Raw genomic sequence first — 14380 nt, 5'->3', positions numbered from 1 at the left:
TTATGTTGGTAATAATACCAAGTCATACTATTGATATATTACTAGTCCCTTCCTCACAATAATTAATTTGATACAGATTCCCAGAGAAACTTGCTCCACATTGATTTTCCATATTACAATTTTATTCTCACATTATTCAGAAATGTGTGTAGGTAGTAGGTTTTATTATATTATACTATATTGAATGGGAGACAGGTGGGACATGGAAGAGATGACAAATATTACTGAAATGAACGAATGCTCATTTTGTTAAATTTATCTTGGAATCTTGGGTCAGAAGAATTTCATCCTTTTGGTTCTTTTGCTGAGCATGTGGAGATGATGTCTTAAGCCCAAAAAATGTTAAGGGGTTTGGATTGTTGTGAGACTAACCTTGGTGTACCTTCAGCTGTCCTGTTTTGCAGGGAAGATTAGCTCATGGTCTTTGTATTGAAATGCTTTTTTGAGAAAATCCCAGAGTGAGCACCTACTTAGCCAGTGTTTTAGTATTAAATGTATTTACTTGTGATCAGACTCCAAGAATTTATTCATTTAGCAAAGCGTCAAAAATCCAGAAGACCCAATAAAATTATGAAGACCTGTGATTAGCTGCTTTGAAGTGGTAGCAGTAGAATGTTTTATCCAGAACACTCTGTTCATGAATGGCAATATTTCTTCCCATGCAACAACTGTTAACTTCCACTCTAAATGATCACATTAATTTATTAATCTACTCAATTACTCCGCAAGTTCTTCCAAATGCCTATCCTGTGCTAGATGCTTTGCTAGGCACTGGGAATTCAGAGATAGAATCCATACCCATCTATGTCCTCTGCTTGCTTCCAATTAAAAGAAGGGAATTCCAAATAACCTGTAATGCCAAATGAATCCTATAATATTGGTCAGATAAGGTTTATGGAACTGTGTATTCCTTTAGCCAGTGTTTAATTCAACATTATTATTGGAAAATACCAGGATTTTATGTCAGCACATATTCAGTATAACATAGAAAAATGAAATGTCTTTTCAAATTATCTAAGGGTGCAATTTTTTATTTTGATTTGAATTTTTCACTCCTGTGGCCATTATCAAGGAATTTCTATGTCCTTTCTCAAAACAAGTAAAGGTATAGATATATCTTTAAAATATGGATTCTAGCTTCAATTGTTTCCCAGTATAAGTTCAGTTTAGCAACAATACTTAAGTCCAGTTTTGTGTTGGGTTTTTGTTTTTTGTTTTTTTTTAGTTCCTCACTTTAATTAAATTTAGTCTCCCTTCAACCTTTTTTTTTTTTTTTTAAGATTTTATTTATTTATTCATGAGAGACACAGAGAGAGAGAGGCGGAGACACAGGTAGAGGGAGAAGCAGACTCCATGCAGGGAGCCCGACGTGGGACTCCATCCCAGGTCTCCAGGATGATGCCCTGGGCCAAAGGCAGCGCTAAACCACTGAGCCACCTGGGCTGCCCTCCCTTCAACCTTTCAGCCTTATTAGTAACTATTACTTTTCAGGAATCTAAAGGATAATATCTTCAAATGAATTTTTAAGAACTTCCTTGCTAATAATCACTAGCCTTACACACAGCAGGTAGTGTATTTCTATATAAATAGAAGGCCGAAATATGAAGTTTTTAAGCAGCCAAAATTCCTCAGAAGCCTGTAGAACTTCTATCCATAGGTTTAGACCCATGGCTTAAAGCCAAGTAATATAGTTTAGGGGGGTTGGTAGTTTGGTCAAAATATTACCTACTGAAAAATATAAATGACAGCATTTTGCTTGCAATCCCAGAGGAAGGTTTTGCATATCCATTTTGAATAACTTTAGTGAAGTTAAGTGATTTGAAATTGAATGCAGTGGGGTAAGCTGGTGAGACAGCTCAAAGCTATGGCAGGTCAAGGAAATCACGGAAGTGGAGTCATCCCCGATTTCAATACATTTCATTGTAGAAACGCTGGCACCATTGGACTCTGAGCGTGGCTGCATCTTGTTATATGTATAGAAGTTTTAAAATCAATTTGATTTCACTGGTATGATTCTCTAGTGTACTTAATATGCTATGGACGGATTTCTGAGAATAGTAAGAAGCAGTTACACTTCTCATGAATATATAGCGAATGAGGCACTCTGATTTATTATTCCATTCAATCTTAGAACATGCTTACGATTTTTTTTTAAAAAGGAAAAGAAGAAGAAAAATTCTAGGAAGTACAACTGGTAGATCTGAGTTTTAATTCTCTCACTAGGTCACTTTGGATAAATACCTTAATTGCTTTGTGCCCTGTAAAATTTGATAAAATCTTCCACCTCTGAATTAATGTAGACATTTTTGTGAACAATGAATTTTGAGGTTTTTCAATATATGTATTCAAAATGAAATTATCTCCATATTTCAGATATCAGTCTCTTTTTATTTATTAAAAAAAATCCCCCCCCCTTACTAATGGTTTTTTTTTAATGTATATGAAATTTAAGGAGATAGAGAAGGACAGTAAAGAATTCTCCAGAAAAAAAATAGCATTTATTGAAAGCACAAGTTCTGAAACTCCAGAGAATTTTAAATGAACTCAAGATATACTAATTCAAGAAGCAATGTATATACAAACTTGCAACAAATTTTGATCGTGAAATATAAAGTTTGCTGTAACTCTCAGTTTGCTATAATTTCCCTAGTATTAATTTTGTTCTTACTCCTTTTTTTCCCCCGCTAATGGAGTTAATATTTAGTTAGTTCATTCGGTAGCATAACCTCTCCAGGGGTATTGATTTCCTTTTCTGTTCTGTTCTGTGACCTCACTGAAGTGCCAAACGTCACAGGGGAAGAATTTAATGTAGAATTTAACACCAAGAAATTGGCAGAAGTCTGTGTCCTACTGATAGAGGAGAAAACTATTTAACCTTGCTTTCTGTGTCATTGATTTTTTAATGCCCTAATGCAAAGTGTTCTTAAAAACTTCTCTAAACCATATGTTGTGCTACATTCTGGTAATTGTTAAATGTACTAGTTATGCTTACTGCAGATGAACTTTGACCCCATCCCCATTGTATCTCTAAGATTGGTTGTAAGAAAAGAGAAAGTAAAAATTCCTGGAAATTGACATTAAAACCAGAATATAAAACTAAGGTTAATTATTAGAATTCAGCGTTTATTTGGGAGTTAAACATCTATAAGTGGAGTCTGTTCCACAGAAGGCCAGGTCCTGGGCAGATGCTGTTAGGAGGCAGAGGCAGAGAGTTAGGAGGCTGAGAACCTCAGTCCAGCCCTAACGGCACCATCATTCAGGAACAACCACAATCTCCACAATCACAACTGCTCTTCCTGGATCTGCTCCCTGGCCCTGGAGCAAATAGGGTAGCACTGGAGAGCCCACCCACCAACTCTGGAAACATCTGGATGTTTGACTGAAATCTTCACTGCTCATCTAAATGTTAGAGGGCAAACGTGCCTTACGTAGAGGTACAACCCCAAACCAAAATAGTTTCATTGACTAAATTTATCCTTCAGTGTACAATTAAATGAAACCCTTTCTTTGCACAATGGGAACATTTTCTCCAAATGTTTGTCATCAGGTGTTGTCAACAATGGTCCCAAAGGAACATAGAAGCCCTTATAGTGATAAGCAGCTCAGGCCCTGGGGCTGTTGCGTGGGGCAGTGCCTCTGAATGCTGGTTCTAGGCTCCAGGGAGTAGAGACCTGAGGAGGAAGTGAGACAGAGGATATTTCCATAGAAGGGATGGGTGAATGTCAACACTTTAACTCTTCATCCAAATGAGTACATTTCATATCGTACCCTTCATACTTCGCAAACCCCATATGCATGCCGGGTGCAATATCGAAATGCTCTTGTTTCTTAAATTCAAGTTTTAGCCTGAGAAGAGTAATTATCTATTTAATCAGCTTTTTGTCCTGTCCCATGACCACCAACTTAACAGGTCATCTGACCTTCATTTGGCTCTTAAAACTAAATAAGCTCTGAAAATGTAAGGTATTTTTACTCTTGGAGGCCACAGCAGACATATACATTAATACATTAATATTTTCGTGTCTTGGTTAAAAGTCAGTGCTATGATTTTACTCTGAAAGCAAATTTCAAAATGTCAGACAGAAACAAAAATTGAAACATCACAAACTTTCCCAGTAAACCAAAAATACAGAGTATGTCTTCAACTATCTGAATGGATCAAAATGTGCTTTTTTCATTTGTAGGAATGAGTTAGTGCTTAAACAGCCTTGTGACAATGGAGGATTCAAAGCAGCATTGCTTGGTATTTCTTTTGCAAACCAGATTGAATTAAGTTAAGAGCAAACAGTGTTTGTGCCCCTCCCTGAGGTAGAGATGATGGGGTGACCTGCTGGGTAAGGTCTCTCTGCCCTCCAAAAGCAAATTATCTAGCTGGGGGAAACTGGACTTACAGAGCTGAAACCTTGCAATGTCAGGCGATAAAGACAATAAACACTTGGAACTTGAGCCCAGGAAGGAATGGCTCAGCAGCATTTGCTGATGTTGAGAAAGACTTGATGGAAGAGTAGGGGCCTTGGGTGGACAGGCAGGGCTGGGGTGGCGGCGGGGGGGACCTTGGGAAGGGTTAAGACAGAAGGCCAAGCCAGCTGATATGAAGACTAAAGACCCAAGCAGAGGAAAGGGTTTGTGCTTGCTGATAGAGAAAGGCAGCTGGGTGTAGCTGAATGGAACAAGGTTACAGGAGAACCTAGAGGCATTGGCACAGGGGAATATAGAGTGAATTATGCAGTGTAGACCATGGGAAGCCACTGCGAGTTTCTTAAGCAGAGGTGTGTCATGATACTTAAGAGAAAGTAATTACCCTTGTACCTTGAAAGGTGGTGCTAATGAATCGGTTGCTTGTTTGGATTTGTTTGGTTTTGTTTTGTTTTCCACTGGATATTCCCCTTTCCCCCTCATTTGCTTTTTACTGCTCGTGCCTGCTTTACTGTGGCATATTCTCCTGCCCAGCCCTCCTGCCCTTCCAGTTTCTGCTGGCTCTGTGAGGGCAGAACCAAGTGTGGGGTGGAACTTTCACCTGGAATGTGGGACCACTGGTGCCTGGGGATCCTGGAGAGACCTTGGGAGCAGGAAGCATGTGACCCCAAGCTCTCCGGCTTGTGCTGCAGGGGTGTAGTTTCCCAGATGTGGCACCATGCTGCCCTGAGCACCTGGATTCATGGGCAGCGGTGCGAGTCACAGCAAACTGGCTCCATGAACATGCACTTGTAGAGTCCTGCTGCAGGCATGTCCCGGAGTGGCAGCTTCTGATCACATCAGTACACCGGATGCATTTTATGCCCTTATTATCCATTACTCCCTAACTCTAGGCCACCCAACTATTATCTTTTACAGTCTGAATTAATGATATATTTTAGGACTGGCCTCTAAGAAAAATAATCCTTCCATATTATAATTTTCCCTCTATCACTCTACACAATGAAGATCTCCTCCCGCTTTTTTGTTACTTTTTTTTTTTTTTTTAAAGGGGAAATAGAGTGAGAAGGTTGTAATTTTTGGATGTCTCCAAACCCATTCATTAATTTTGGAAAAGTAAAATGCATTTAGCCTAATGGAATATTTATAAAAATTGGAAGCTCATTGTCAACTAAATCTCATTTATTTAATCTAGTATTAGACTGCTTTTTTTTTTTTTTAACCAGATGGAAAACATTAGCAGTAATAGTGAACAAACATATCCAGGCTCCCAGAGGTCATTTTTAACCACCATTAACAATCTGGTTTCACAGATTAGTAATATACGAAAGGCAACAGTCCAGTAAAAGATATACAAAAGGCAACTGAAGTGTCTGTGCTCTTTATTTACCTAACATTTAAACCATTAAAAAAAAAAAAAAAAAAACCTTTATAAGTGAGATCTTTGAAATCTTCCAAGCTCCACATTGGCAGGTTTTACCAGGAGATTGCCAGCATATCTATTTGAGAGAGACATTGTTGTAAAATATTAATAAAAGCTCCACGAAGCTGAAGAAGAGAAAAACTTATTAATATCATCGGTAGATTTGTGTGTGGTTAATGTAGTTTCCATAACTAGCTATTTGTTTAATGGTTTCACACCTATGTGAACCTCCTAACCATGAAGTAGAAAAGAAATGCATGTTTACATATCATATTTCAATTTTTAAATTTAATTATCCAACTAAAATGTAAGATAAACAGTCTATAAAATACACTCATGAATCAAAAGGTCTGTAATGTGATAAGGACACAGCTTCCAGAGTTGCCTATTCAGAAACAAACAATCTCATTTAAATCGTGTTTCAAGTGGCTGGGATGGTGAAGTCTCACTCTGCCCTGTAGGTGGATGCAGAGGTACACGCATGCTTGTTTCTTCTCTTGTTCAGACTCAGTATTGTATGTGAGTATGAAACAGCTATGCATTTAAGTGGTTGACTGAGACTGGAATAAACAGAGATAAAACTGCACATAATATGCATTTATTTTCATTTCAAAATACCATTATTCTTGGTTTATATATTTATACTTTATTATCAACCTTCATGTTACTATTCTTTTAGATGGTAGAATTTTATAGGAATTAGATTGAAGTGTATATATAAAATGCTTCACAGATATTTTCATTATTCTATATGAAGAAGAAAGCCAAGGTTTTAATGCTCAAAGCTGATAGAGGTCATGTCCAAGACCAAAGTGAGAATGAGGTCATACATTTATGATCTAGGTAGTAGAGAAAATGCCCGTCGTTAAGGAACTCGGGGATGCCTAAGATAGGATTGTCCTGATGACGGGAAGAGGGAGCACCTTTTCATCACTATGCACGTGTGCAGGAATATTTGCATATATGTAAATTCACATACATGTATCTACCTATAGACGTATATGCATCCACTCATTCCTGCGAATACTCACTCCCCACGGTCATTGGGTAGAATGCAGAATCACCATTTATAATATCATGTTAAAAATATTCCTGTCTGTCCTTGACACCGTAGGCCACTGCTTCATGAAGAAATTCTGTTTCCCTTTTTGCAGGAATGTTTACCTTGATGGCGAAATCGCCCAGTATTCCTACAAGTGCCTGGGGCCATTACATTCTGTTTCTTGCTGAGGAAGGGAAATGCGTGAACAGTGAGGAGAAAATTGAAATGATGCATTCTGGCCCGCCATAGTGTAGAACTTATGACCTCCTGGGGTTCCTTTCAGTAACAACTGAAAACACTTTCTTGAATACCTATTCAGTGTCTGGTATTTTGCTAGGCACTGGCCGTGAAGGAAACACAGAACCCCTGCCTTCAAGTAGCACAAAGACTGGGGGATGTGGAACGTGAGTAAGCAGATAAGACCATGGAAACAGAGGAAGGAGCTACTCCAGGGGGTCAACGAAGAGGGAATCGTGAAACCTGAAGGCACCTTTGTCTGGACTATTGTACATGAAAATGGAAAGCTTAATTATATCCTTGTGTGGATGTTTGCAGATAGCAGGTTGAAATTAGAAAAACAAATTCTGGCTAGCTAAATGCTTGGATTCCTTTGGTTTATTTATGTCTTCTAGATTATGTAGACTCAACTTATGACTGTCCATAAATACATTTTCTTAGCTTGCCATCATTCTAGTTAGCACATAAACAAAATAGGTAAGAACAATATCTGACCTTTACCCACAATATAGTCTTTATTGGCTGAAGACTGAGTAGTTCCGAAACAATCAGCAAGCATGAGATACTACAAAGTAACATGACTTATGTCACGCCTCTGTTTTAGGTTGATTAAAAAAAACAACCAACTATCAATTATTAGGAAATCGCTCCAGGCTTATGCGTTCTCTCCCGAGGACGACAAAAGCTGCATCCTGTTTCTTTCTAACTGCCCCAAATTGTGATGACCCAAGAAGGCAGGTGGTTTCTGCTTCCACAACCTTGAGAGTCTTCCACTTGCCACTAGGCTCCTTTGCTTCTGGAAGAGAGGAACTCTGATCGGAATTCTTCCAGATGTGTTAACAATTCAACCTCCTTCTGTGCCCAGCTAGCAAGTACCTGCCTTGGAGAGGGTGGGTAGCGGTGGGGGCTGGGAGGGGGCTGCCCCTTCAGGTTAGGTGGACGGCATCCTCTTGTAGCTCCCGCGCTGCGTCAGGGGATTTCCACATGAGAAAGTGAGGACAACATTTGGTTCTGAGAACTTCCACTTTCAAGTCATTATTAACCAAGCTCCTTCGCAGATAGTAAAAGAAAATGAAAAGAGGGGCACCTGAGTGGCTTAGTCAGTTGAGCATCTGACTCTTGGTTTCAGCTCAGGTCATGATCTCAGGGTTGTGAGAACCAGCCCCGTGTTGGGCCGGTGCTCCGTGCTGAGTCTGCTTGAGTTCTCTCTTCCTCTCCCTCTCTCTCAAATAAATAAATACAAAATTTTTTTTAAAAAATAAAATCTTTCAGAAAACAGACTACACAGAACCAATATTTTTTTCTCCTTTTTTTTTTAAAGGTGAACACACGCAAGAGACAAATTCACCTCATTCACTCAAAAAGGATGTTGAAAATATGGGGAAAGGTAAAGAAAAGTTTTAATTCTGTAGAACTTCTCGTAGCTTCAAAGACCATGGAGATAATAGGAGGATATTTTTGTTCTACACCATATTTTAAGCTTGACAAGCAACATATGAATAATATATGGACCATTGGGTGGATATAATTGAGATTAATGCATACATATCAATCAATACATGACACTGTAATATAATACTTTAAAATAATATATTACATTGATTTATATTCATGGATTTCTGCACAAAATCTATCCTATGTCTATGCAACACTTTTTAAACTGGTAAAATATTTTGTCTTATAATAATAAATTGCCATATATAACAGTCCTCTGGAGAGTTATTTGTAAAGATTAGTAAAATGACTCTTCTGTTTTTCTTTATTAGAAGAACTTCAGAAGGTTTTATTTGAACAAATAGATTTACGGAGACGACTAGAACAAGAATTCCAAGTGTTAAAAGGAAATACGTCTTTCCCAGTATTCAGTAAGAAATCACTTTTATTTTACTGCATTATGATATGTGATGACATTTCTATTATTAGGCTTAAAAATAGGCTTCTGAGTATGAAGTGCTTGTATAAAGTGCCATAGGGTCTTCCCGTGGCCTCCGTCTACATGTTTGGAAATTTTAGCCTGTTACTATTGCTTTGAATCAGCTCACAGATAAAATTTCTTCTGAAAACCTTTTGGTGTTTATTGTATCGATATATGTGTATCTGTGTGTATGTACTATGTATATTTAAAATATGCATGCGAATATATCATTAAATATGTAGACTATTTAAATACTCTATTTTTAGATTGTATATTTTAAAACAAAATAATTACTCAGGGTTTTTTATTCTCCAAGGTAGGAAAAACAAAAGAACAATTATTTTTTATTCTTGGCTATAGCTGGAGAGCTTCCTGGTGCTTGAAATGTATATAAATATGAAGATTTATAATTTAACGATTCAATGTACATATATTTATTTTATTGACTGAGATTAGTATAATTTAGCAATTTGAGATTCTCCATTCATATTTAATGTTAAAATTCCATTCCAAATTTGGTGGCAGATACTGTAGCATAAAATGTGTCAGTTCTATTCCCAGAGTCCTAGAATTTAATGCTAGGTGTCCAAATTTCTAAAATTCACCAGCCTTGGGCTGGATCACATTTGGACAAATATGTCACAGTGGTGCTTTTTCAAACTTTTTGGAGTTTCCTTTAGTCATATTCCTTGTTCCAGAGAAAGGAAAGCGGGAAAGAAAATAGTATATAAATGTATGTTTTGAATTCTGTAAATTTAATACTAGTTTTTTCTGGGTCTCTTTTTTAAAATGTCAGCATGCCCCTCCTTTATTAATCCAAGAATCACAAAACTCACATTGGCAATTCCTGTGCTAGGGCCACAGACCAGCATCTGGGAGAAGATTTTTCAGTACTTGTGACAATTTTAATAATATGAGCATGAAGGCCAGCGTTCACCAGGGCTTCTCAAATGAGATTGTCAGCACAGCTAAAAGACATGCTTTCTCAGGTAGCCTCTTTGAAGAGGACTGGGTTCCTGGCACATCTCAAACTGAGGTCACCGAACACTTAGCAGGGGTAGAAAACAAGGAGGATGCACGATGGAAGAGAGAGCTCTGACCACAAGGAGCAATAGGGTCTGCCAAGTTTGTGATCTCTCAGTAGCCACAGGGGAGGCTCGGAATTTGCAGTGCTTCGGTGTTTTGAATCTCGAGACTGCCTGCTGAGGCCCGGGGTAAGATGGAAGGGTGGAGAATGGCCTATAGCTCTAGATAGTGTGTTAGGATCATCGTGACATTGTAGCTTTGAGAAAAAGAGAAAGAAACATTTAAAAAATATCTCTGACATCGGAAAAGCCAAGTGCTTCTAAAGGATCCACGATCCTCTCTCATTTCTAAAACAATATTTTAATACCCAGTTCTTTGCAGCAATGAGGAGATATTGAATTATTTGTTTCCCCTACAAGCTGATATTTATCTCATTGTTAAGTTTGTAAATCCTAGCTTTTAGATCCAGCAGAGAGGGTCAAAGTTCCACTGAACTGCTCAAGTACCCACCTAGCTCCCCATAAAGTCAGTGTATCCATAATTTATCCCCTTAATAAAAGTCAATTAATCATTTTAAGGAATTAAGTAATTTATAATGATTGGCACTTCTCCTTCTTAATTGCTCTGCCATCCTATATATACACGTTTCTGTTAAAAAGATGTTCGAATGTTATAGTACGACTGGCCCATTTTGATTCAGACCTATCATTCATTCACCCTTTTGAATTAAAACTAATCCCCTATGATTGCCACATACATGAAACACTTCAATTAAACAACAACAAAAATGTTCCTGTTTTTTATCTGCAACGTCCTCCGCTGACCAAGGAAGTGGCATGTGTGTGCCCAAGTTTGAATAATGCGTGGTTTAGACACACCACAAAGAGGCAGTTAATTTCACACCGATGGAAATAGCAAATGTGCATTACGTGCTTGTTAACTAAATGTGAGAGGCCATGAGGCTGGCAGGCGGATCTAGATTCACTCAGATGGAGCGGGAGGCACGGAACTTGGTGAAGCCACATCAGAAGAAAGCGTAGAGGGATCCCGGCCAGAGTTTCAAAGATCCTTTTACTAGGAAGGGGACACTGAGTCATGACCCTTGCGGTGGACTTAGAAGACCCTGGACCTCAGCCCAGCTATCGTGTGTGAGAATTAGGAACCCAGACCTGGGTTCGCTCTGGGCCTCCGCCACTTCCTGGCCGTGGGACCTTGGAAACCGTCAAGTGGGCCAGATAATTCCTATCTCGTGGGAGGATGTGAGGAGTAAATGAGAGGAAGGGCGTGAAGGGCTCAATACTGTCAGCTGTGAGGCTGGTGGTGGGGAGGAGGTAGGAGGAGGAGGAGGAGGAGGAGGAGGTTCTTAGCACTGAGCTCCAGAAAAGCGTTTCTAAACTAGCTCCGGATTTCAGAGTTCCTGTAGCCTTCTTGCTGTGGTTCTGAAGGCTAATAAGGACCGCAGGAGTGAAATCTGGGCACGGAGAGGATAAGGTAAAGATCAGAAGGAGGGGGAGGAGAAAGCAAGTCTCCATCCTTGGGGGGCAGATGTTTGGTGGAGGAAGAATAAGCAAGGATCTCTACTTGCTGTCAGTCTGGAAGTCATTGTTGCCACCAAAATCATTGCGTCCCCTTCCCCCCACTCCATGCTCCCTTCTCTGCCAGCATCCTATACCTTCCGTTGTTATGGCATCCGTCCTTGGAGGTCTTTTTTCATTCATTTTACTCTCTTTCCACTAGCCACGGGTACCAACTTGGCCCTGAACTGGAGACCTACCAAAGAGTTGCTGGGATGAGGCAACCAGCGGAGAAGGCCGCTACCTCCCTCCCCTGTCACTACAGTGGGGTGCCCTGGGCCCTCTCCTCCCTTCTCCACTCCAGCTCTTTCTGCCCATTGCCATGAGCCCAGTCTTACAAAGCTCTACCTTTGGCTTCAGATCTTCCACCCAAGAAAGCATAGTGATGCCTCTTGTTGATCGTGTTGTATCTAACCCCTGACTGGCTTTCAAAACCCTCTGTAATTGGCCAATAATTAACCTCTCTGCTCTTATTTCCACTTCCTTCCTTGCTGAGCTCCAGTTACTCTACAGATCACTTCTCTCCCCTTGCTTTCCACCTTCTTGGATTATGTTTCTCTAGTCTGGAATGCCTCCCCTCATCAAAGCATTCCTAATCGTTTGGGACACAGTTTGAGCCACCACCTACAGGAAGCCTTCCTACTCTTACAGTAGGCATTCCTTATGGGCACAGGACATCCTCTCAGTAAATGACTGATACACATTCTGGTTTTACATTCAAAGAGATTAAAACCGACAATGAGGGATGAGATTGGGAAACTGAAAACTGGTTTGTAGGAGATTAGTGAGGGCTCATAGGTGGAGTCCTTGGAATTTGCATGTGACAAATTCATGACACTTGAGAGAATTAAAGGAAAGTCCAGTCAGTTACAAGAGGGAAAGCCCTAGGGGCTTCCTCGACTAGGGGCTTCGAGAAATATTTCAGGAGTAGATTTTGACTGTGTCGACATTTTAGATTCTTATAAAAGCTACTCTTCCATGATACTGTTAAGGTTTTATTTTACTTTTATTAAAAAACAAACTACATTTCATCCACTTGAATATGTTTATCCCATCTTTCTTTCACCTCTAGCTGGTACTGTAATCATTCTGTGTTGAGTGGTTTTCTCTCTCCTTTCGTGTCATCCTCCAGAGAGGGAGTGATGAGGGAATTCTAAATCACGGTACAGATGAAAAGGTCCTGCAGTTGTTAAAAGTAGGGATAACAAAATGAAAAAGATGTAAACAAAGTAAACCCCAAAGCTTACTCCTTGATGAGTAGGATCTACTGGGTGGACCAGATGTACCATATGAGTTTTCTTTTTTCTGGTCTTGGGAACATAGCCTATATACTTTTTTGCTGTTTGTGAAACACCGGGCTTTCAAACTATCCGTGTCTGCAGAGCAGCCACTATGTTGGCTGGCACACTGCACATCAGTGCTTTCCTCTGTACCTCCTTTTATTCTATTGTTTTCCAGAAATAGTTGGATTTTAAGTGATTCTCATTAGAGAAATTGGCTTAATGATTTTTTTATCTCCACTTAAATTGTGCCTTCGTCAACCTTTAGAACATTGCAGAAATTTAAGTGTTTTTTTTCCATTTGCCAATTAACAATTTTTATATCTCAAAAGTTATACCCATGCTTGTTGTAGGAAACCATAAACACAGAAATACAAAGAAAAGGGAAGAAAAAAATCACCCATAATATTGTCATCTGGAGATAACCAATGTTAACATTTTGGAGTTTCAGCTTTCTCAATGCATAGTGAGTCCTATTTTTTTTCTAACAAAATGAAATAGTATACACCCCATTTTTTGCTCTCTTATTTTTCTCTTAACATGAGCCTCTTTCCATTACTACACAGCTGTCACAAACGTCCTTTCTTTTTAAAACATTTTTATTTGAGTGTGATGGACACACAATGTTACATTAGCATTAGGTGTACAGTGTAGTGATTCAACTTCTCTGTGTGCTATGCTATACTCACCACAAAAATGGCTACCATCTGTCACCATAAAATACTATTTATAGTACCATTGACTATTCCCTATGCTGGGCCTTAAGTTCCCATACCTTATTCATTCCCTGTCTTTCTCAGTCTTACTTACTTCACTTAAAAAATAATACCTTCTAGGTCCATCCATGTTGTCCCAAATGGGGAGAAAAAAACCCTCATCCTTTTTTATGGCTGTGCGGTATTCCATTGTATGTATCTATATCGCATATTCTTTATTCATCTTAGGTTGCTTTCATATATTGGTTATTGTAAATAATGCTGTAATAAACATAGAGGTACATATATCTTTTCGAATTAGTGTTTTTGTTTTCTTTGGGTAAATACTCAGTAGTGGAATTTTTTGATCAGATGGTATTTCTATTTTTAATTTTTTGAGGGGCCTTCATACTGTTTTCCACAGTGGCTGCACAAGTGTAAATTTCCATGAATGATGCACAAGGGTTCCTTTTTCTTCATGTCCTCACCAACATTAGTTGTTTCTTCTGCTTTTGGTTTTACCTGTCCTGACTGGGGTAAGGTGTAACCACATCTCATCGTGTTTTTTATTTGCATTTCCTTGCTGATGAGTGATACTTAGCATCTTTTCATGTATCTCTTGTCCATCTGGCTATCTTCTTTGGGAAATGTCTATTTAGGTTCTCTGCCCATTTTTTCATCAGATTGGTCTTTTTTTTGGTATTGAGCTATAAAATTTCCTTACACATTTTGGACATTAACCCCTCATTAAATATATCGCTTACAAATATTT

At 38.9% G+C, this 14380-nt stretch overlaps 1 protein-coding gene across 2 annotated transcripts in view; it reads left to right on the top strand.

Moving 5' to 3' along the window:
* The window catches only part of SKOR2 (SKI family transcriptional corepressor 2), a 52369-nt gene that overhangs the window by 7226 nt on the left and 30763 nt on the right, over nucleotides 1-14380 (top strand). For both annotated transcript variants that reach the window (XM_077899711.1, XM_077899710.1), the window contains exons 4-5: nucleotides 8440-8505; nucleotides 8885-8983. In XM_077899711.1, coding sequence (XP_077755837.1) covers nucleotides 8440-8505; nucleotides 8885-8983 — 165 coding nt within the window. The remainder of the gene's footprint in view (nucleotides 1-8439; nucleotides 8506-8884; nucleotides 8984-14380) is intronic.

The sequence above is a fragment of the Canis aureus genome, chromosome 6 (genome assembly GCF_053574225.1).
Source record: "Canis aureus isolate CA01 chromosome 6, VMU_Caureus_v.1.0, whole genome shotgun sequence".
Classification (NCBI taxonomy): Eukaryota; Metazoa; Chordata; class Mammalia; order Carnivora; family Canidae; genus Canis; species Canis aureus.
This window is presented reverse-complemented; position numbering and strand designations above follow the sequence as displayed.